Source organism: Lampetra planeri, chromosome 9, assembly GCF_965212315.1.
Source record: "Lampetra planeri chromosome 9, kcLamPlan1.2.h2, whole genome shotgun sequence".
Classification (NCBI taxonomy): domain Eukaryota; kingdom Metazoa; phylum Chordata; class Hyperoartia; order Petromyzontiformes; family Petromyzontidae; genus Lampetra; species Lampetra planeri.
The window spans coordinates 4,663,482-4,687,400 of record NC_136115.1 but is presented as its reverse complement, the minus strand read 5'-3'; the positions used below and the strand labels follow the sequence as shown (position 1 = coordinate 4,687,400).

The 23,919-nt window shown below is 45.2% G+C and overlaps 1 protein-coding gene across 7 annotated transcripts in view; it reads left to right on the top strand.

The window, feature by feature from the left end:
• The window catches only part of GBF1 (golgi brefeldin A resistant guanine nucleotide exchange factor 1), a 168,492-nt gene that overhangs the window by 72,333 nt on the left and 72,240 nt on the right, over window positions 1-23,919 (top strand). For all 7 annotated transcript variants that reach the window (XM_078597445.1, XM_078597451.1, XM_078597448.1 and 4 more), the window contains exons 6-8: window positions 9,786-9,894; window positions 14,156-14,216; window positions 20,105-20,159. In XM_078597445.1, the coding sequence (XP_078453571.1) occupies window positions 9,786-9,894; window positions 14,156-14,216; window positions 20,105-20,159 (225 nt within the window). The remainder of the gene's footprint in view (window positions 1-9,785; window positions 9,895-14,155; window positions 14,217-20,104; window positions 20,160-23,919) is intronic.

The window sequence follows — 23,919 nt, the reverse complement described above, 5'->3', positions numbered from 1 at the left end:
TACACACGTTAACCCCTTTGGGACGGCGGCATCGGTTCATCTTCAAAGCCGAAGTGCCATCGCATGACATTCTATCTTGTTTGATATTTTTTCAGTTGCGAGGCAGTATTTGTGAGGGAGTTTGCATGTGCGCCGCTCGAATGTCTGCGGATTCATCATAAAAGGAGTTGACCAAAAACAGGAACCGGGCAAACGATCCCGAGAAGGATCACCCTCAACAAAGTCTTGAGAATCGGCGAGGCTTTGACGGATAAACAGAGACAAAGCAAAATGAAAGGCGCAATATACTGATAGAAAAAAAAGAACATAATATCATAACAAGTCTGCTAGGTTTGCTGCCAAGAACAGTATGTAATTCCACTTGTTGCACTCGCTGGGGCTTATTATGCTTATATATCTTTACGTGTCTTTGCATTCTTGGCATTAGTGGTTTTTAAATGTTAACCTCGCCATTCCTGGGAGCCTGGCGTTGTACCCTGCACACCAAATTTCGGGGGGAGAAAACCCTCGGGCCACGTGTGATCTTGTTGGCCACTGGCACGCCGAACAATGCTACGCTCATGCCGTTCAGCTGCCACTCGCCGATCAGAGGGCAGCGGAGAATGGGAGCAAAACAATGCAAGCAAAAACTAAAAAAGATTAAAAATGTAATAACGGGTGAGAGTGTTTAAAGATTTGTTTGAAAGTGGGGATGAATGGCGGTGGCGAAGCAAGTGAATATTGACGAACATGAAACAACGGAGACTTTGAAGACTGCGCTGATGTCTCTGTCACCTGCTGCAATTGTTGCTGGCATTAGCGGCGCTCCGCTCGTCCCGGTGATGTGCGCCGGCGCTCATTGCTAAGCAACGCGCCATCCGGCTGTCACCGATGCTCGTGGCGAGCGGGTTCACGGTCACGTGGTTAGATTTGACGTTGGCAAAGGAAGCTCGGACGATAATTACCTTTAGTTTTTACTTCTAAAGCATACGATAGTTCATTCGATCGTTTGATCTTTATTTAGAACCACGTAATTGCAGTGAACTCCATTGTTCTTGACTTGTCTGGGTCCCACCCTCAGCAACCCACATTGCCCAGCGTGGTTAAAAAACACCGTGTCCTACACGTAATGTGGAGGCCCTCATCCAGCAGTGCAAATGACACAGGGCTGTGCGTGTATATAAATACTTGCCCATTACAACTAGAGTTGGTTTGGCAAGGGGGACACCTGATGAAACAAATTCCACGTTACATGTTGCACGTGGAAGAAAAATGTAACCACAACAGTCAACACAAATTAACAAGCTGGAAAGCTAAATATATTTTGATAATGCAAATGATTACTTAAGATTAAACATGGGAGCATCTTACAGAAGATTGGCAAAGTATCAAATGAAAGTACGGTAATTCAACCTCTTATCGATGTAACTTAAGTAAATAGTTGCATAGCACTTTGAGGACGGCACTATTTTTTGATGTAGCAAAGATGCTAATTATAGTGCATTTCTCTTTCTTACTACGCTGTGCATATAGTGAATCATATAATGAGCAGGTGTGCCATGTAGGCTGCATGCACACAGATCGCCTTCACTGTTCATCTGACCTTGCAGATGGTGCACAGTTGGGTGGTGTTGAACACCTCCCAATACTGAGTGAAGCAGCCTTAACTCCAGTCCCATCACCAACCGTGGGCTGAAACGTTACTTGGAAGCGACTTCCATTTGGTCAGATCGACTTCAAATGAGCAGCCGGTGGCATAAGCGTTGTGCTAATGTTGCGCAATCATCTCATCTCGTGTGCCGTGCTGGAAAGTGTCTGCTCGCAAGCTCCCCTGTTAGGGGACATTATTTTATTGCCCACTGCCTTCGATCCTACGAGTTTAATTAACCAAGTAGTTTTGCATGTACTTGCTTACCTGTGTTTGGAATGGCCGCGCGGTGTTCGGTCGACCGAGTTGTTTGTTTCCCGGCCATTGATAATAGGCACTTGACCTGACATCGATGTTAATGATCTCACTAGGCATGCACGTGAGAATCCTGTGTACGTGAGTCAGTTTATTTCGTGCACGTGATTGTATGCAGTTTGTTCACATGAACTGTGCAGCTATTGGAGACGCTGTATTCACCACGAATAAATAGAAAAATAATTGATTATTGAATGGAATCGTGGCCCTCATCCGTAACAATCCATCGAGTCGCAAGGGGAGGGGGGGGGGTGAGAGATTATTAGTGGCAAGTGGTGCCTCAACATTTCTTTGGCCTCCCTCTTGGTCAACTCAGCCTTAAGCGAGTAAACTGTGTAGCATTTAAAGCATCAACACTGGGGAGACGAAGGTGGCCAGGCAGGGTGGACAGAGGCCACACACCACTCCCTCATCCACCATCCTGAACTTAACAGGCCGCTCGCTAACAGCACTTTTGCTCCCCGACAGTCTACGAGGCTGTAAATGGCGGATCTTCGTCTTTGTGTGTTTAAAACTTTTAGCATAGCAGCTCCTTTCCACGTGGGAGGAAACTCGGAGCCGGGGCGCGTCTGTATGGGGCGGCACGGACACCCGACACGGTATTGTTTGCGAACAGTTAACGGCAATTACCGTAATCGTTCTGCCTGTTCAGCGGACAGCTCTGAGATTGCAGCTGCCATTACTCGGATTAAGGCGGCTGCAGGGACAATACCTGGCCCTGGCCGATTGTGGCACACTTTTTCTGCCGCCTGTAATTGCTGTGGCATTAATGTAAAACAATAGGCCCTGTGCAGGTCGGTCAGTGACCATGAGATTTGAGCACAGAAGAAAAAAGTGCGACCACTTGTTGCTCTACAGGTGTATTTGTGTGTTTTAGGTGTCGCTGTAATTGTCAATTAGCATACCTTGGTGGCGAGGAGCGAAATGTGTGTGTGTGTGAAATGAAAAATATCGTAATTTTTAGCAATTTTTGGTGCCCCTATCAGCCTGTGTTGCTATAGTACTTTTGTGAGATGTGTTGAATCCAGCATCCTTAGTTTTATATATACACATTGCATTGTGTTGCGCAACCACTTTAGATGCTGTCCAGTGCACGTCTCCTTTGGTATATAAATTTGTTTTTGTTGAGCATGAATTTGATGTTTGGTTTTCATAGCTGATTGGTGGAGAAGTATTATCGAAGAAAGTTTCAGGATTGAAAACTGTTGCAAACATTTCTTTTTTATTCACTTGATATTCACTTGTATGTTTTAGTGCATAACTTTATATCTTGATCAAAGTAAACTTTTTGTTCAAATGTGCCTTCAAAAGAAAAGTTGTTGCCGCTTAAACTCGGCCTGTTATAATCTGCAGAGGTATGTGCTCAAGGTAATTACCAATGCAGCAGATCCACTCTTGGCTATTCACGACTTAGGATGATTTCATTCTCACTTGCAATTTATTTAGCTCTTGCATTAATGCTGCGATAGCAATTGTTCAACACAGGTCCCACCATGGTTCCAGTGATGATACCTCTCTCGGTCGCAGTTTCAAGTCTTGCCACTGAAACAGGACCTTAGTGAAAGGGTTCCAAACACACGTATTCTACACACTTTCATTTAACTCACTCTGTTGTTGTTGTTGTCGTATCCTCAAATCTTGTAACTCAATTTTAACCCACTTCCCAATGTGGTATCGACTGCAAACTTGGTATACATATGTCATACTGATGACAATACTATATTCTATCATAAAAAATATAAAAATACATATTTCTTTACTTTCTTTTTATATATGTTATGTTTCGGCTTGGGTCTAATTATCCACGGTCAACTGACGTTGGCTGTAATTGGCCACGGTCCCTTACGTTACGGCAAACTTCGGGGCCACTTCCTGGAGTCGTGGAGTTCTGCCATTACTCGTACATTTCTTAAAAGCCTGTTTTTATAAAAGTTTTTTTTTTAAATATTACTTATTTTTCCACTATTCAAGCACTGCAGCCACTGACCAAGCCTGGAATGGGTAGTGGAATCTTTAGAAGGTGACCGACACTGCTGAGATACTCTGTTCGAATCTGGGTTTCAGACAATCTGTGATTAAGATAATTGTTTTTTTACCCTTCTATCTGGCAACAAAACTGACACCTTTTTACAAGGAGTCATGTTTGCATAGACCGCAATACCTGCAGTCATAATACAAAAAAAATACATAACTCTGATAATGTGCACTGTCCTTGAAGTTGATTGGTCCACACCCGAGACAGCTTTCCTTAGAGCCTAGTCTCGGGTGTGGACCAATCAACTTCAAGGACAGTGCACATTATCAGAGTTATGTATTTTGTTTGCATTATGACTGCAGGTATTGCGGTCTATGCAAACATGACTCCTTGTAAAAAGGTGTCAGTTTTGTTGCCAGATCGAAGGGTAAAAAAACAATTATCATATTTTTACTGGCAAATTAGGTTCCCATGGAATCTGTGATTAAGTGTAGCAAGTTGATGATTTCATTCACAATGACTCGCTATAAAACCCCACCACGTAAAATTGTATTCTGCACTTAATTCGGCAGTGTTCCAGATCTGAGACTTAAACATTTTCACTTTTACCGTCAGGCAACGAGCATTGCTCTCATGTGGTGAGGTGGGTGAGAAAGTTTGAGTGCGTTCCTCTACTGTGTGGACGAGTGGTCATGTGAAGGCATCGCACAAGTAGTTCTGTGGTATCTGCTTCCATGGGCTTCCACTCTGAACACAAATGGCTTGAACTCCTCTGCAAGAGATCTAAATGCTACTTAATCTCACGATGACACCGGTAGTACAACCAGGATACATTTTGGGAAAAGACAAAACGAGGCAAAGTTAAAGCAGCAGGGACAGTTGCGCACTCCTGGCGGCGTTTGTTGCGCTCACGCCGACTGCAGGAACTGTTGTGTGGAGGCTACGAGTTGTGGGCCGGCTCGCCTGGCTCACAGCTGGAGGAGCTGTTGTTGTGTGGAGGCTACAAGTTGTGGGGCGGCTCGCCTGGTTCACAGGTGGAGGAGCTGTTGTGGTGTGGAGGCTACGAGTTGTGGGCCGGCTCGCCTGGCTCACAGCTGGAGGAGCTGTTGTTGTGTGGAGGCTACAAGTTGTGGGGCGGCTCGCCTGGTTCACAGGTGGAGGAGCTGTTGTTGTGTGGAGGCTACGAGTTGTGGGCCGGCTCGCCTGGCTCGCAGGTGGAGGAGCTGTTGTGGTGTGGAGGCTACAAGCTGTGGGCCGGCTCGCCTGGCTCGCAGGTGGAGGAGCTGTTGTGGTGTGGAGGCTACGAGTTGTGGGCCGGCTCGCCTGGTTCACAGGTGGAGGAGCTGTTGTTGTGTGGAGGCTACGAGTTGTGGGCCGGCTCGCCTGGCTCACAGGTGGAGGAGCTGTTGTTGTGTGGAGGCTACAAGCTGTGGGCCGGCTCGCCTGGCTCGCAGGTGGAGGAGCTGTTGTTGTGTGGGGGCTACAAGCTGTGGGGCAGCTCGCCTGGCTCGCAGGGCGAGGAGCTGTTGTTGTGTGCAGGCTACGAGTTGTGGGCCGGCTCGCCTGGCTCGCAGGGGGAGGAGCTGTTGTTGTGTGGAGGCTACGAGTTGTGGGCCGGTTTGCCTGGTTCACAGGTGGAGGAGCTGTTGTTGTGTGGGGGCTACAAGCTGTGGGGCAGCTCGCCTGGCTCGCAGGTGGCAGTGACTCGCGCCCTGCCGTGGCGAGCGTGTCTAACGCCGCCCGCTCCGACAGGCATATCGCATTTGTTCCCTCGTTTTTCATCCTGTCGTGGCCCGGCACATGTGCTTTGCATTGGGCTTAGGCAACGCTTGGGCAGAGTTGGAGAAACCACAATTTGCCCTTTGCATTCATTTTTTTAGTGAGGTACGAGCGGCTTGATTTCAGGAGCGTAAGACTGTAGGACCCAAGTCCTGTGGATACATACAGGACTTGCGGTATTTCAAGCCTATTTAAATATTTCTGTATGTATGGATTTTGCACCAAGATGAATGATGGTTTGGGTGCCACATTGACCCCATACGTCCAGGTGGTATGATCCACACCTGTGCAGACACGGGGTCCCCATGTAAATGTGCAGGTGTGCAGTGTGTAATTTGGAGCGTACCACTGTGTGTGGGGAAGACAGCGTGACTGTGATCTCTCTGCTTGTGGTTCCGCTCTGAGTAATTATTTTACACATCTGGAAAGACCTTGCTGTAGCCGTGAGGATTTATTGACGACAACAAGAAAAAAAGTGAAAGGAGCAGGAAAGGGGAAAAAATTAGTAAATTATTTTAAGTTTTTTTACATGTAGTTTTTGAATATTTGTTTTACGATTCTGCTGTAAAACATTACAACCCTATTTTATGGCATCTTTAGAAATATGAAAGCACTCTCAAGAGTAAGCATGCTTAAGCTGGGATTAGTTAGAGTAAAGCTTTTCTTTAGAATTTGATCAAGGCCAGTTATGTAAAATCAGAATCCCAATAACATTTCAATCAAGCCATTGATATGGCTCCGAACATCTAATTTTTCAATGAATATTGTACTCACTCCCCCCCTCCCCGGCTCCGATGATTGTATTTTGTGCTATATTTTTTGTGCAGGCCGTAGTAAATGCTCAACAATCTCTGCGGTCTACTTCTGGTTATCCATATTCTTAGGTTTTTTCGGTAAAGTCACGTAGGTAAAACATCAAAATTAATGAATGAATTTTGATGTTTTACCTACGTGACTTTACCGAAAAAACCTAAGAATATGATTCCTTGCAGTCACGAAAGCTTAAAATCTAGAATTCTGGTTATCCTTGAGCTGTACGCTACAGGCACCGGATAAACGCGCTTCACTTTCTCTGAAAAAACAACGCATTCGCTCGTGCTGGAGTTGTGGGTGTTAGGGCTTGGGGGGGAGGAGATGGGGGGGATTCGCTGCTGAAATTTGACTCTGGCGTGAGTTTTCACCCTTTCGAGTGGAGCCTGATATTTTAGATTGTTTTTTCCTTCCAAACACTGGGGGGGAAAAAACTGGCATTTCTTTCAGTGGCTTGTTTCCATGCCCGTACACTACGAGATGCACATTTAAACATGTGTTATAAGAATAAAAATAATAATGCCCTTTATTAATCCAGGTAAGCCTCACTAAGTCTCAAGACCTTTCTTCTTCCAGGAGGGTTCCACATTGGGGTGTTTGGCAAATTCTGTCAATGAGTGTTTGGTATGTGGAAGGAAACAGAGAAAACCCATACATAGGAGGCAGTTAAACTCATGGCTCCAGAGAGATAGATTTTAAATATCCATTGCTCTCCTCTCATCTCCTGGTCACTGCACAGCCCAAGCTCACAACACCAGGAATTTCCTGATGGTCTCCTGTCCAAGTAACCAACCTTGCGCGCTCATCTCTGCTGAAACTTCCGAAATCCGGCAAGACTGGGCACATTCCGGGCAATTTGAGCATGGAATGCTATCAATTTGCCGAATTCATTCATTATTTCCAGCCATATTTCCCAAATATAAACGAAAGCAGTAACATAATGTCAGCTAGTGTGAACCAGTACATATACGCATTAAAACCTTGAAAATGTACATATCTGCATGCATTCCTATGCTTGATGGATGTATACACATTTGCTACCGACAGGGATACTGCTGCTGGACACTAGAGTAGTGGAACGTTCATAATTTCCAATCTGGAATTGTGATGCGGTTCTACCCCAGGTCCTGTGTGCCATTCAAGCAAGAAGGGAATATTTAATGGGCCCTGGTGCAGGCTCATGGATTTGCCCTTGAAATGAATGGCGATTCTCCTCGGTGATTCGCAGGCTCTCGGACAATCTCGTTTATTGCAATATAAATTCCTGCTTCTCCATTCACATGAATGGCATTCTATTGGACCGCTCTTTTCCGTGACATAATCCCTGTTGTGAATCCTAAAAAAGGGAATAAAAAAAATGTTTTCACGGTTATTGCCCACAGGAGATATCGTAATTCCTGCAGGAATCGTCTCGTCACTGCTGGACCCCCGTATTTTTTTCATTAGTGTAATAAATAACCTGCAGGGGATTGGAGGTGTTTCCTAAGGAAATGCTTTTAAGCCGTGAGTGAAGCATGTCCCCCTGCCCCCACCCCATAGCTGCATTTGCGTGTACATCAAGTCACGGCAGCGTCCACACTTGAACAATTATCGCCGCTCCTTCGTCATCTCTGGGTCAGAAATCCTGGAACTCCGTGGCATAGAGCATTGTGGGGGCACAGTCGTCACAAGGGCACCAGCAATTCAAGAGCAACTCGGGATGGGCAATAACCGCTGGATTACCAGCGGTGCCCACATCCCGAAGAACAACACCAAAAATTAGCTTCGACTTCTGCGCGCACGTGATTCCTTGCGCACACGCATGTGAGAGACACGTATGTTTGTGAGCGTGTATGTCGAAGGTGTAGCGAAGCGATTTGCACACCTGCGTCTCATGCTAATGCCTTGGGTTCGATTCCTGGCCATGAAAGTCACAAGCGATTGGTATCTGCACCTGACTTTGACCTCTCCGAGATCAACCCGGCGTAACATGACTGCCTGCTGCGGTGGTGTTGACGCAAGCACTGGCTGCAGGCCAGAGCAGCGCTTCTTGTGCCACGCTGACTTTAAGCGATGCTCCCTATCAGCACTTGCGCTTGACAGCCTTTGAGACTTTATTGTGGCTTTTGTGTTTGTGCGGACACCCGGTTGTATTTATTTTCATCAAGTATATTTGTATGCTGTGTAAGTGTAGGCACAGGGTACCTTGTAATCAAGCCAACAAGGATGCAGTGTCTCTCATTGTTTTGTGTTTGTTTGACAATCAGCTTATATATAAATACATATTGCAAGACACTAACGTGTATGCGCACCTGCACCTGATTTCATCTTATTGAGTATGGATAGATAATTGTGTTCCCATTAAGGGGTGTACAGTTAACAACCCCGTGTACACGAGTGTGAGAGTGAGGCATTTACTTACCCCTTACATAAGTGAATGTACATTGCAGTCTCTGTCTGAAGGAGAGCCACTTTGTTTACTTTTAAGATGCTTGTGTATATATTTTGAAATGCTTTCGCACCCTACGTAGCCAACCGTGCTAATCGGAGGTGGACTGTGAGTCTGGACTGCAGTAAACTGAATTTAAGGGTAAACAACTAAAACTGTATTTTTTATTTTACCAGGTAAGGCCCACTGAGCTGGCCACAAATGACATGTCAGCAAAGTGGCTTATCACGTGTAAATTTATAGCAGCCAAGTACTTTAAACGTACGTGTCTAAATGTGGAGGGAAAAACTGGGGGACCCGGAGAATATCCACGCGACCATGGGAAGAACATGCAAATTCCAAATGTTGAAGGAGTCGGGGTGAGGATTGAACCCACGACCTCCTGCATACCAGGCGAGGGAGTTAACATCTCGTCACCGTGGCTTGCCCATTAGATAAATTCATGCCACCAGAGACGTACACTATCCTTCTTCTCTGCTGCCTAAATGGGCTCAAATAAGAATATGTACACACAATTTGCTTCATGCAGTGCTGACTCCCTTCAACCATTCTGCATGCTCTTGCAGGTCCAGCAGTTAGCATACTATGCTCGAACCCAGTTACTTGAGTTCGAATCCCGGCCGCGGCTTACGTTCGTGTCATGTTCTATATGAGCTGATCCTGGGCCATTTCCTTACGTCAATTCAGCCTCAAATGAGTACTTGGTATTAGGGGATAACGGCTACATGCGGTGCTAGCCACACGACCCCACTGTGTGCCTCGCCGGCCTTCGCTCGCACTCGCTAACAGCACTTGCCCCCAGCGGTCTGTGTCGGCTCCGCGGTGGATCTTGACCCTTGTCTCCGTTGCAGGTGCTGCGCATGCTGCTGCTCACACCGGTGGGGTCGCACCTGACCAACGAGTCGGTGTGTGAGATCATGCAGTCCTGCTTCCGCATCTGCTTCGAGTCGCGCCTCAGCGGTAAGCCCCGATAACCGCCACGGCTGGGAATGGCCTGCTCCACGCAGAAAGAGAGAGAACTCGCCCACACAGACTCTTAATCCATACGACGATGTGCTTAGCGATGCTGTAGGGCTACTTAACCCACTGCTGTTATTACTGCACAGTCTTAAGCTACCGCACACTGCAGTAGCTTTAATTTGTGTTAGGTTGTTTGGAGGTGGGGGGGGTGGCATGGTAATCGGGGAGGGGTGAGTGAGAGTGCTTAGGCTCAGAGATGTTGCGCTTGCCTTAAAGGCGGAGATTTTGTCGGCTTTTCCATCAGACCTGTCGCCCCGTATGCTGTTAGGTGTGTAGAGAATTGGCCAACTGAGTTGTACTCTGAGGTGTAATTTTTTTCAAACATTTTTGTGCCCTGTTGTACCATGGTACAAAACTTGCTGCAAGTCTCTACCGTTGACTTAAAGCTTTCGTGACTGCAGGAATTCGTATTCTTGGGTCTTTTGGTAAAGTCATGTAGATAGGTTTAAAGAAAATAATAAAAAATAACAGAAAACTACGACGTTTCGATTGCAACACAATCAGCCAATGATAATGTAAGTGGTGTGCAGCCAACCCGACGGTGGTTGGTTTTCCACCAATCAAAGGGCTGCCAGGTGAAAATTAGCATGTTAAAGTACCTCTAAGACGAAGGTCAGAGGTCGCAAACGGGTTTTGATTCCTTACCCGTACCCGGCCGCACCAGGGTCGCAAACGGGTACCCGTACCCTACCCGTACCCTACCCGATACCCGGCCGGGTACGGGTAGCCGGGTATCGGATATGGTATCGGGTACCCGATTGCGACCTCTGATGAAGGTACTTTGCAAGCCCACTGGCTACCAACAAAGATTCGTTCATGAAGCCATCCATATATATATGACACAGACACAATTTCAACCGAGAAGATGGGTACAAACTGAGCAATCATTGGAAGGACGTTATCAACCAGTTTAAGTCATAATTGGCTATAATGTTCCCATCCTACCATCTTCCGATGTTAGTTGTACTTTACGCCCATTTCAAACTTGCGCTTTCACAGCCACTTCGCGTGCCGACCCCTTGGTTGCAGCTCTGCCATCTCCCATTAACATGCTAATCTCTCTTTAACATGCTCATTTTCACCTGGCACCCCTTTGATTGGTGGAAAACGGACCACCGCCGGGCTCGTTGCCGAACACTTACATTATCATTGGCTGCTGACATTTGGGCTACGCCCATTTCAAACCCTTATAAACAGTTTCCCTTGGAAGCTAAACCCCCCTTTTCCTGAAGACGAGCGCTTGCGTTGCGATTGAAACGTCGTAGTTTTCTGTTATTTTTTATTATTTTCTTTGAACCTATCTACGTGACTTTACCGAAAGACCCAAGAATATAGGTCTCTACCCCGTGGCAAATGTGATACCTGCACATCCATTATTTATCTTGGTCGATTAAGGCCGCCTCAAGCCTTCGCCATTCGTCATGGTCTGGCAATGCAAAAATCCACAGGAGTCAAACTCATTGCTCCATCGCTGGGGTGGACCGACTGTCACGTACATATGTTGAACTTCTTTTGCACCGTACATAGCCAAGCGTGCTAATCGGTGGTGCGGGGCGAAGGACAACAAACTAAACACAAAAGCAATTCTAAAGATATGTGGTTTCCTCATATCGGAAGAGCGTTCCAGACGGCCGCAGAATCGCATCTGAATGCGGGCAATGCAGTGAACGTCTTGTTCGATGGTGAGCCAAAAGCGGAGTTGGCGTGATGCTCCTTGATTTTCCCACCATTTGCTGCCATTCCATCATGAGTCTCAACCACCCTTTTCTTGTTCAATACTTGATTTCATAATTTTGTTATCGGGCCATCTTCAATACCTGCCCTATGTATACAAGAGTCTGATATGTTTTTCATTTTTATGTATGTTGAACTTCTTTCGCACTGTACATTGCCAACCGCGCTAATCAGAGGTGTGGGGGAAGGACAACATTCGTGTCCCTGCAATGGATAGTGTTTACCATAATAATAAGAATACATTTTTAAAAATTTCTTTACCCACGAAAGCCTCACTGAGTCTCAAGTTTTTGTTTCGGAGGATCTTGCAATTCATTCATATATTTTTCACAAGTGCGAGGAAATTGGGGTGCCCAGATAAAATCCACACACGTGGGGGCGGGGGGTGTAACACTCAAAGCTTTGCACAGATAGATTGAAGAATCCGTTGTCATACTGCAATCTCTTTGATCACCTTGCAGCCCTACATTAATCTTCACCTCTGGATAAATTTAATTCCCTCATTTTCTGAATGCCTTGTTGCCAATTGTGAAATCATGAGTTAATGCCCCGGACAATTTTGGCTCAGGTCACCCCCACCATCCTTTGTGTAAAATAAGAACACCATTTGACAGGAAATTGGCAGTGGTTGTTTTGTGTTGGCTGGTCCCTGTTAAACTATATTTTGAATTTCCTTTACTGACCTGGGAATGGTAATGGAGAGTGCATCACCCAATGCTTGTTAGAGGTCAAAGGAACTTTCTTGACTACAGGTAAACAGCAAAACACGACAAATACAAGACATGCATTCCTATTTCTTAATGGATGTTATTCTGACTCGTACGAGCCTTTTGTTTGAGTTAGTATCGGTATAAATTGAGTAAACATGAAATATATGGCAACATCACTCATTTGTGCTATGTTTATATTAAACATCCCTGCTTTTAAATAACCTCAGCCTGGAACACACAGAGTCGTTTGGGCCAAATTTCATGTTGAAATAAATAAGTGAAATCGGCTAGAAAAGCGCAAAGCAAATCCTTTTTACCGAGCGATGGGAGGCGGTGTTATTTTGTATTAATGCTTGTGCACCTGGACTGGATTGCAAGTGGAATGTTGCCTTTTCTACTTGCATCATGGCAAACCTTTTCAAATAAACACTCCTGACTCTTAACTACGTGCTCGCCAAGAGTGGTTTTCTCCAAACTTTTACCCTCGCGCTTAATTCAGAGTTTGATTCAAGCAAACGGTCACGCCGCTTGTAAAACCCGGCCCTTCATTTTGGAAATCTGATCTGCTTATCGTAATTGAACATGCAAAGGGAATTTCTTTCGTCTAAATATATCTCTCGCCTTGAGAAAAATAAACAAAGAATTTTCGTTCATGAAATAACATTAACATTTTTGACATATTTATAAAATATACAAACAAGACTGTAGTTAATTGGCTCCAAGATGAAATGAAAAAAATAATTTTGGTACCGTGAGCGTTAATGAAAGTAATTTAGTCCCTGCTCGGATGGGTAATGAAAGTTAATTTTAATTTGGAACTGACCCTGGTGTTTGCTGTGCGCCGATGCCCCCTTTGGGAGGCGTACTTTATTACTGCACGCGGCGTGGGGACCGCGGTGCGGGGGCTGGCGGCGGGGGGGGGGGTCGGGCGAGCTGGCTGGCTGTGCGTGCATGCGTGCGGGGGTGCGAGTTTTCTTTGTGGTGGGGAGGGGTGGGGGGGGAAGGAGAGGGGGCGGGATAAAGATTGTGGTAGGGCTCGAGGCAGGGGAAATATTGGCTGGCTAATCCCACTCTCAAACAGAGTGAGCACCAGCGCTGTGGCAGCTCGCACTCTCTGGTGCCCCCCGTTGGGAAGCGCCCGTTATTACCGCGCCGCCGAGCGCTCGTGCCGCTTGCTGCCAATATTGGCGGCGTAATCCCGAGTAAACAGATGCGTTCCCCATCACTCTGCGCCTCCTCTCCCCGGGGGATCTGTGATAATGTCAGGCCTCTTGATAAAACCCTTATTTGTATATTTTATATATTTGCCTGCATGTCTTTGCATTGCAATCTCCAACTTCCATTCAATCGTACGGCGAGCGAGTCCGTATTTATTTTCGTGCAAATAGATATGTTGGTATTTAGTTATTTATATAAAGGTGTTTTGTCGTAAGCCGTGCGCTTGGTCATTTCATATTGGATATTTTATTTTATGTTGCGTAGTTTTTGCATTTCGTCTTTACGGATACGGATTTTATTTCAAGGGCTATTGTGTTCTCACAGAATTTCCGCATTTTGTAAAACATGAAACATTATCAGCATTGTTTGCGCAGTTTTGTTATTTGGTTTGCTACTTCCAAATGTATAAACTCTGTAAGCGTGTGCTGAAATTCTCTTGGGGCATAAACTTTTAACTATTTTAAGCTCCTTGTATATTACTAGTTATGCACCTCTGAATTAAGCTCTCAAATGCTTTTAAACTTGCTTTTTTTGTTCAGAGCTGCTGAGGAAATCCGCTGAACACACGCTGGTGGATATGGTGCAGCTCCTCTTCGCCAGGTAAATTAACACAGGCGAAGGAAACGGACAGCTCGCTTGAGCGAAGCTTCTCAATGTACATATGTTGAACGTCTTTCACACCATATGTAGCCAACGGCGCTAATCGGTGGTGCGGGGGAAGGACAACAAACTAAACACAAAAAGCAGTTCTAAAGAAATTAGTTTTAAATCTAGATGATTTAAAAGTGCTTAGCTCCAGTGGCTTCCTAATATCGGAAGGAAGAGCGTTCCAGACGGCCGCAGAAGCGCATCTGAAAGCGCGCGATGCGGCAACCGTCTTTTTAAATGCCGGCAGCCATGGTCTCTACTGGGGCACTTTTTCCACGGAGGAGCAGCGCGTCCCGAACGGTGGTGACGTGGGCCATCGGAAGCGCGTTCCCCCCACTTTCCGCCGAAGCTTGTGGTTCTATACTCTTAGGTTTTTTCGGTAAAGTCACATAGGTAAAAAATAAAAGACAAATAATAAAAATAATAAAAGAAATAATAGAAATAAAATAAAAAATCACGACGTTTCGGAGGCAACACAAGCTTCCGTCTTCAGGTGGAACCGTCACAGCACGATTGCTGTATCAAGTAAAGTGGTTCCAGCTCAGCAGGGGCCGCCTTGGTAATTTCTGCTGTGCGTATTCAGCATAAATAAAAATATATATACGCCAATTTAACACGTAGGCTTTCGCAACCAACATTATTCGTAATAAAGGTTTTTTTGGGGGGATTCGATTGCGTAAATATTAACGTATTCTTAGTTCTTTCGGTAAAGTCACGTAGGTAAAAAATGAAATTAAAATTAATAAAAATAAAATAAAAATCACGACGTTTCGGAGGCAACACAAGTCTCCGTCATCAGATGGGACCGTCACAGCCAGATTTGCTGTACCACTTGATACTTGTGTTGCCTCCGAAACGTCGTGATTTTTATTTTATTTTTATTAATTTTAATTTCATTTTTTACCTACGTGACTTTACCGAAAGAACTAAGAATATGAATCCTCGCAGTCACGAAAGCTTCAAATCTAGAAATATTAATGTGTTGTAACCCCATCACCACCCGACACAGCCAATTAGTAAGGTTTGTCATGTAAACAAAATGTGCCAGTTTGTTACGGCTTCAGCACCCCTGTGTGTTGGAGAGTATACCTATATAACATTTGCAATTGGAGTCCGACGTTTCGCTGGTAATTACAACCAGCTTCATCAGGCAGTTTGCCAGAAGTGGACGTTGGAAGATCTTGTGACATTTGCAAGAGTAAGTCATTATGTGTGCTGGCAACATCGTCCTATTTTGCCACATTTGAAGAAACTTACCTGCAAATGTACTCAATTGAGATTACACGTACCCCATCGCCCCCCCCCCCTACTGTGAAACTACAACAGACTGTTAAAACACAGCGCCTTCGTAGTAGCCTTGCGCTCTTAGAATGGCACGCATACCAAACCTGAACGTTGGATGTACAACGTTGAGGTTACAAAGCCCCTTGCAGTTCTATTATATCCGTCATCTCAGGGGTGTCTGGATGGAACTAGACTGGAGCAAAGGAGCTGCTGTTGCATTGGTGTGATACTGGGCCATGGGTTTTGTGAATTACCCATGCACCGTGCGCGTGGAATCAACGTTGGCCCCAACGTTGTTTTCAGCGCCTTGTGTATTTCACAGTCATCGATTGACGGCGCCAAAAAATAATAATTATAAAAACAACTTGTATCACGTACAACATTTTACGGGTGGACACATGTTTGGAGGCATGGAGCCAAACTTGGAGAATCTTGAAAAAAAATTACCAAATCACTCGGAATGCGCCCAATCGTGTTGGTCTTTGAAAGCTTGTACGGGCGACCAATGCACGCAGCAGATGTTACTGCTGGGCCACATGTTGGGCATCAGACACAAGTAGGGCAAATCTGTTGTTGTGCTGTACATCTGTGCTCCCACGCCTATGCTTCCTACCTTAGCAAATCTGCATTGACCATCGCGGAGAACTCCGGTTAAATAATCTCAATGGCACACATGGCATGGGCAGGGTCCAGAAGCGGCTCTACGCGCGCACGAGTGAAGGCAAGTGGTGCGCGACGATTTGAGCTAGCGAGTGTGTGGCCCTGAAGTGAAGTGGAGGAGAAGGGGCAGCTCCTGCTCTGCTGGAGAGGAGGAGTAGTAGTAGCCTTACAACCAGGAACCATGGCTCCATCAGGTGTCCGATCCGTGCAACTCCAGCCAGCCCCAGCGTTCAGCGTCGAACGCGGCTGCTGATACTGGTTCCCCATTGTTTGCCTCGTCAGTCGCGGCGGAAGGCTTCAAATGATTTAGTTTTTTCTTCTTCTACTTTGCATATTGATCGGGAGCTAATGCAAGCCTAAAAGTAGTTTTCTAGCCACCCAAAGTGCGATTAAAAATACATAAAGGGGTGTTTCCATTCGGCGTCTGAATGGGACATACCAAGGAGTGGCGGAGAGCAAGAGAGGCAGACAGATTATTGCATATGGATTTTGGCATTAGAATGTGTTTACCTAATATAGTAAGTGCAATTGAATGCATTCATTTTTAATAAAGGATATTGAGATTGTCAATTTTTGTTGTTGTTGGGGAATAATGATGCCATGCTTAGGAAAAATCATTAAAATAATGCATTTGTTATTTTAATATTTTACATCAACATTTCTTTCTAAATATTATATTCCTTTTGTTTCATTTAGCGGTGTTTCTCAGTACGCAGTTTTATTTTTTAAGTAACTGCAAAAAATACATACATTTCAGAACTTAATGACTGATCGGCAATGAAGACTCTTTTAAAATAGACGTTGAATGGCGTTTGAATTGACTTTCAGAAAAAAAAGTGTCAATTTGGAATGTGTACAAAATAAACCGGGGAAATTTGCGTGGTTAAGGAGCTTTAACGTGTATGTGTTGTAGCTATTTCCTGTAAAATAAATTGAAATGTCCATCATGCTATTTAGTATAACAACATTGACACTGGATAGATCCCCTGAAATACCTATAATTGTACAGCAGTTTTTTTTTGTAATACAGAACTTGTCTTTGATAGTCATTTTGAAATGTGGCACATTTGAGTCATGACATAGCCACACAAAGCCTATTATCACGCGTTATTGTCCTCGCGCCTTTAACATCCACTTGAAAGCAACGCACCTGGATAATAACAGAATCCAGACCATTAAACCTATGAAAACTGGCTCGGTGGTATTTTCGCTAACCACTAGGATATCCAGCCTAATGGTTAGTATAGCTGGATAATTTTACAGCAAGGCAATTATCCTGTAGACAGCAAGGTGCAAGTCACAGCCCGCTTGTCATTATAGCAATTGCGGTGTTGAGGAGGAGTGGCATCGCTCGCTAGAATTAAGCCCGTATAACACATCGCAGTATCACCGTGAGGGATGACATTGGAACAGCGTCTTGGAAATGGGATGCCTTGTAATTTTACGACACCCAAGTAGGAGACATGCCTATGCCCTTTGAGAGTTCAGATAAGGTTAAGGGGTAGGTAGGCAGGTTTGTTGAAGCAAAGTTCAGCTCACGGTCACCGAACCTTTACTGGGGCTCAGCCAGGGTGTGCGAGCACGTTGTTTGTGACGGTGGCCTCGTGCAAACCGGGAGAGGTATTAATATTTGAGAGGCTAGTACACGATTCAATAGATGCTCTCTCCGCCTTGTACATTCTCCGAAATGAATGGTTAGGTTTTCCATTGTCCCGTCACACTTAAGTGGCCCGTTGCAAGTTTGACCAGAGTAGGGCTCTTTGCACGACAACATTCCCTCGTTATTCACGGCGAGCGAGGGATACGTTCCGGAGATGCTGGTGAATAGCAAATTTCGCGGACAATGATATTGGCCCACGGATAGCGGATCGCCAAAATCACGGACAGCAAGGTCGTGAATAACGTGTGAATACTGTCCTGTTGCCGACTCGTGTGCAAATTGTCTTCAGCATTTTGAGCGGCCTGCAGCCGTGTCTTTTATTCGGGCGTCGGTGCGTTCAGCGCAAACGAAGACATGGCGCGGGCAGAGCAGCAATGGCATTGCGTGTCTTAACGTCGTTGTTGCAAGCGGTGGGTTTAGCTGATCGATTGCATGGAGATGGAACCCTGAAAACCATTCAGAGTACAAGAGCCTCCATCTCTTAACTTCGAGACCTTGCATTGCAAGTGGTTTTTTTGTGTGTTTTTTTTAAAGAGCCCAGAGCTGTCAAAAAAAATTATTGTTTTGAAAACAGGCACATGGTCTCTTTGGCATGTTATGGAAATATTAATATTTTAGTTAAGGCCACCACCAGCTGTAATGGCACAAATTATAGCATTCAGCTACACTTAGACTAGTGTGGACTGTAAAAGAAATACATTCCCATTTGGTTGTTTTTGGAAAATCTCTTGTTCATTTTAAATGTATTTCCTTTCACTTGTATATTATAATAGCCTATAGTTTCATGAGAGGTAATTTACTGTGCACTATGTCCATCACAGCAATATCACCATAATGTAAATATTGTCTTTACTTGATCACTTTTAATGCCTGCAGTAAATTAATACATAAGCGTACACAAAATGAAAACGAAACTCCCGAGCCGTAGTTAATGCATCGTCATGATCGCAAACAAACCCATCTGCCGGCATACCAGCCACTGCTTTGCACCCAGCACCGTGGCCGCACTGCATTGATGGCGCACGCGTCTTTAACCCCCCCCCTCTCAGATTGTTACGCAGGAAGAAAGTCGGCGGGGCGTGGGGTGGGGGGGCAGCAGGCGGGGAGGAGGCCAAGTAGTCAACAAATCCACATGAACAGAAATAGCACATAATCATTATTCTGTGTGATCCCTCGGAACGTGCCAACAAAGCCATCAGCGGTGCTGCACGGGGATGGCCTAATTAAAAAACGGGGGGCCTCTCTCTCTCTCTCGCATGCAATGAGCAGCGCGCACACACCACGCACGCACCCCGGGCGGCAGCTCGCAGCGACTCGCCGTTCCTGCTGGCTCCGGAATGGCTCCTGTCAGCCAGGACCCCCCCCCCGCCCCGCCCCCCAGGTTTAGTAGAGAAGCTGGCATTATGTAGTATTAGCTGCCGGCGCAGCATGGGCCCACACGGCCGCATTAGAAATGATTAGTTCCTAGGTCGGCAGAAAGGCGGGGGATTACAGGGAAGCAGTGTGGCGGGCCCGAGCAGGTTAGAGGCAAACACGGGGGCAAGATTGGGAAAAATCCTCTCCTGAAAATCCTTACATTTCAGCGGCAGAACCTCCACGTGTTGGCTGAATTAAAAACAAATCCTGCGTTATCCTGCATTGTATGCTTCAGGTTTAATGAGGAGATTTGAAGGCAATGGTGCAAAAGCTTTTGAAAAAATTCCTGCACTTAACCCTGGCCTGTGGCCCATGTTTCTGCTAGGCTCTAACATGAAAAAGTCGACTGCTCTGCACCGTTATTTTGGTCATTACAGGCTGAAAGGGGGATTGACAAGAACAACAGCTACGTCTTAAGCGCAAACTTACCCAGTTAAATCGCTATTACATGACAAGTTGTAGCATTAAGAGATCAAATATTTTCACCCGAAAAACATAAACATGATCATTTAACAATTAAAATAAATCGTTGCTGACATAGTATGAGATGGTATGCGCAAGGCAAGTGCAATACGCAGAAATTAATATAGATTTTTGTTTAACTATGATGTATGTTGAACTTCTTTCGTGCCGTGCGTAGCCAACCATGCGAGCCAAATGACATGGGTGTATGTAAGGTGTTGGTTTTTCTGTGAAATTAGTTCAGCGTCGCGCACTTAACGTGTCACTCCGATTCCGCTGGGATCACGCTGTGGTTGTGAATGTGTGAGACTGCCACACGCTTCTCTTTAACATCCACTGCCGCCTTTGTTTTTTTCAGGTTACCAGAGTTTAAGGAGGAGAGCAAGAGCTTCATTGTCACAAACATGAAAAAGGTATTTGAAAGCAGTTACTTAATTTCCATTATTTCTCGCATTTTTTTTGTTATTTCCAGTTCTCAAAGAATCATTAGCTGGTGGTTTTCATTTGCGACGCATATTAAAAAAAAACCCATTCAGAGGGTGCGTCACAGACTTGTTGAATAACGATGAGACAATACTCGACCGTGTTTAATCCACGTTAGCATTTGGAGAGGATTTTCCTCTGCCGCTTTAGTGGATTTCCGCGCACAAGTGTTGCGGTGGTTGAATTTCCTTCGAAACCCCGTTGCACATGGAGTAGCAGATGCACACACCCCCCGTGTCATTTTCACTTCCTGGCAGCCCGTAGTTTTCTCTTCACTGCGATGCTGACTCTTGCACGAATTCCTTGCGCTGGGTTCATGACTGGGCCATGCCTCTCCTCCTCATAATACCTTCCCATACACGTGCTCTTAACTTGAAACGTGCTTTGCTCTTCCCTGTATTCATTACTGCAAGGACTGCGCAGTAATGCCAAGAGGGTGGAAACGTATGGGACGCATTTCTTCACGGTTATCTGATTGTCATCCAATAAAAACCAGAAAGCCAGCTCATGACCTCAAACATTAATTGACATGATCGAAATTTGAGAAATGTTGGACTTGGATTCTTTTAATGCCCACTTATTAATTACAAATTGAGTTAATCAAGTTTGAAAAGTGAAGTCCAATTTTACAAATGACACACGTATTACGAGACAGAAACAAGCAGTAAATTAGTTTTAATTTATTTTCTCCATGTAATAAAATAGAGCCTTTGATTAAAGCAAAAAAAGAATACAAATATGCCAATAAACTCAACATGTGTGCTCTACTCCCTCGACTCTGGGATTACAGCAATAATCTTCAGACTAAAGTCTCAACAGCGACGCCAAAACCAGTGACAACGTGCTCGTTACTCAATATTCACACTACGAAGTTTGGTACTCAAATTAAATGCAGAAACCTGGACTTTAATGTGATATTTAATTGAAATCCAGCTCGGCCAAGTCCAGAATAGCTTCAGTCAGTGGAATGTAGCACTCTGAAGTTTGTCACTAGGGGTCACTCTAAGGCAGAGTGGATGAGTGTTTTTTTTTCCCAGCAAAGAGGGCTTTTGGCTCCTATTGGACTGGTCAATCATCAGCATAGCGTGTTGCTCTAAAATCGTAGCCAAGACCTAAGGTTGTCATTTAGTTCGCACAGATCCACACAGGTGGTGTGTGCAGGATGTTGACACGGGGCTCTGCATCAGCTCGTGGTAAAGGGTTTTCCTGTCCTTTCCGCATTCACGTTTGTGGCCATCCCTGTTGGTCCCTAATGGCACAGAGGGGGGTTATGCGCGGGGACCGGCTAGCCACGTGGCTGCGGTGCTGGTGTCGTTGGTGGCGTGCCCCCCCCCCCCCCCCCCATTGCCACAGAGTGCTGTTTGGCGTTTATAGCAACGACGCCAGTGTTGGTGCCAGCCTTTGGAGTTTTGTTCTAATGCTCTGCGGTCCCAGGTAGCTGTCAGATTACTCCGCAGTGACGTGCCTGCCGTCGTTGGAAAATGGGACGCAAGCCCACACCGTCCATGGTAGTCATTTGCTTAATCAAATGTCACTCGGTTTAGAAAAACAGATCATCCTTGGGGTTTTTTTTTCTTTTTGCAGAATACCTTGGGCTAATGTAGTCGAAGATTGTGTATTTGTTGTGTTAAACTGTCCTTGTTTACATGAATGTTTAATTGAAGTACGTGGTATGGAAGTATTATGAACACTGTTTATTTTATGGAGTTCTAAAAGTAGGCATACAGTTTTACTTGGGATTATTACTAGTACAGCATACATATGAGAAGCACTAAACTAAAGAAAGTAAAACCCACTTCATTGTATGGCTCTCATTTAGTCCTATATTCATGTATTAATCAAGTAACAAAATTGAGTTTAATTTTGGTAAGGAATTCCATGGTACTATATACCTAAAAGAAGATATGCAAGTCTCCAATTTGCATATCTCAAACCGTGGCTTGACATCTTACATTGTCCCTTGTTTATTTCACAACCCGTGAAATGCTTTTCTTTTCAATGCCAGTGGGCCATTTTTTTTTCTCGTTAGCGTTGTAACATTTCTATTACAAAGGTTTTTTTTCCGTTTTTCACAATTAAGTTTACAAATGATTGTCAGATGCTCTGACTCTACATTTGGCGCAGTGTAGTGACCGTCTCTAATGTCGCTGCTCTGTTAACTTCAATGCATTTCCAGCCACACACCTCGGCAGGACAAATTAATATGTATTGCCCAAGATGTCTCATCAAAGGTCATGCGTAGGGGATTTCTTTCTAACGGCTCATAACCAGGCAACCATCGCCAGGCCAACACACTTTAAAAGAGAGATCACAATTTCTGTACTACACGTATATCTTCGTGAATGTATGTGTCTAGAACTTCTTTCGCGCCGTACGCAGCCAACCGTACTAATCGAAACCAGCCCCTGTGGTGAAGGGATGTGGGCTTGTCTACTGGATACACCCTTGCTGGCTGTTCATGTCGGCGTTAGTATGCATGTGCGTATACAGCCACTGAATCGTGCCACTTGATCCTTTTGGTTGAGAATCTCACGCAGTAAGGTATGCGAATAAAAAACAAAGGGTGTGTTCTTAGTGGTTAGGCACACTTGGCGGGGGCGAATGACATTGAGTCAGTCAAGGAGTCGAAGAGGTGTTGCCTGGGCATAACCCACGGGTTGATCTAAGGATAAGCGCCGTCAAATGTCACGAGGAGCCCGAGACGCACCAATGACTAAATCAGAGCTGTCGGGCGGCGCGCATTGACGCGCACGCACGTGCTGGGGTGCCGCCCTCTTTAATCGAGAATTAATGGGAATTATCGCATTAGCTCTCGCGCAAAATGTGTAGGATTAGGCAGCCCGATGTCATTTTCTGAAGCGACCACGGTCTGGCCGTATTCGTAGTTGGCCGCAGTCAAACGCGTGCCGCCCTCTTTAGGGGGTCACAGTGTGGGAAGGAAATGTATTTCGAGGGGTTGTTTGTGTGGCAGTGTGCTTGCTGCTGCTACTGCTGCTGATGGTAGCTTGCTTCTTGCGTTGAGAACGCTGCATCAGAATAATCAGAATATTTATTTGTACCGGAGGAAGCCGATGAGGTGTAAAGCTCTTTTTCGCAGATGTCCAGTCGTGTTACAACAAGAAACAATACGACAACACGGTATGAGTGCAAGGTATAGGGAAGGAAAGCAAATCACAAAAAACAATAATGTGATGTTGCACCATAGAAAATTCAATACATTAAAATATTACACCAGAACTTGTTGATAAATAAACAGACAGTTGCTGTTAATCTGATCAAATGCGTTATGGATACGGTGACATTGGGTAAAATGTACAATACAGCCCTCGTACATCTGTGTATTCACCTTAAGGAGCATCGCCAACTATTGCACAGAATGGACCGCTGTACCGTTAGTGAGCACGCGCAATGCAGACTCGTAGCGGCAGCCTGTCCGTGCCAATAGTCACTGCCCGCTGGCACCTCGGGGGGCTTAGGCCGTCTCGTCGCTAACTAACTATGAGCTCCCTTTTTTATTTTAGCAGGTAAAGCCCACTGAGCTGTTGAGCACTTTTTTCAGAAGCGACCGGTCCACAAATGATAGTTCAACGAAGTGACTTATCACATGGAGATTTACAGCAGCTTGAATACTCTAAATGCACGTTTCTGAATGTGGGAGGGAAAAACGAGAGGACCCGGAGAAAAAGCCAC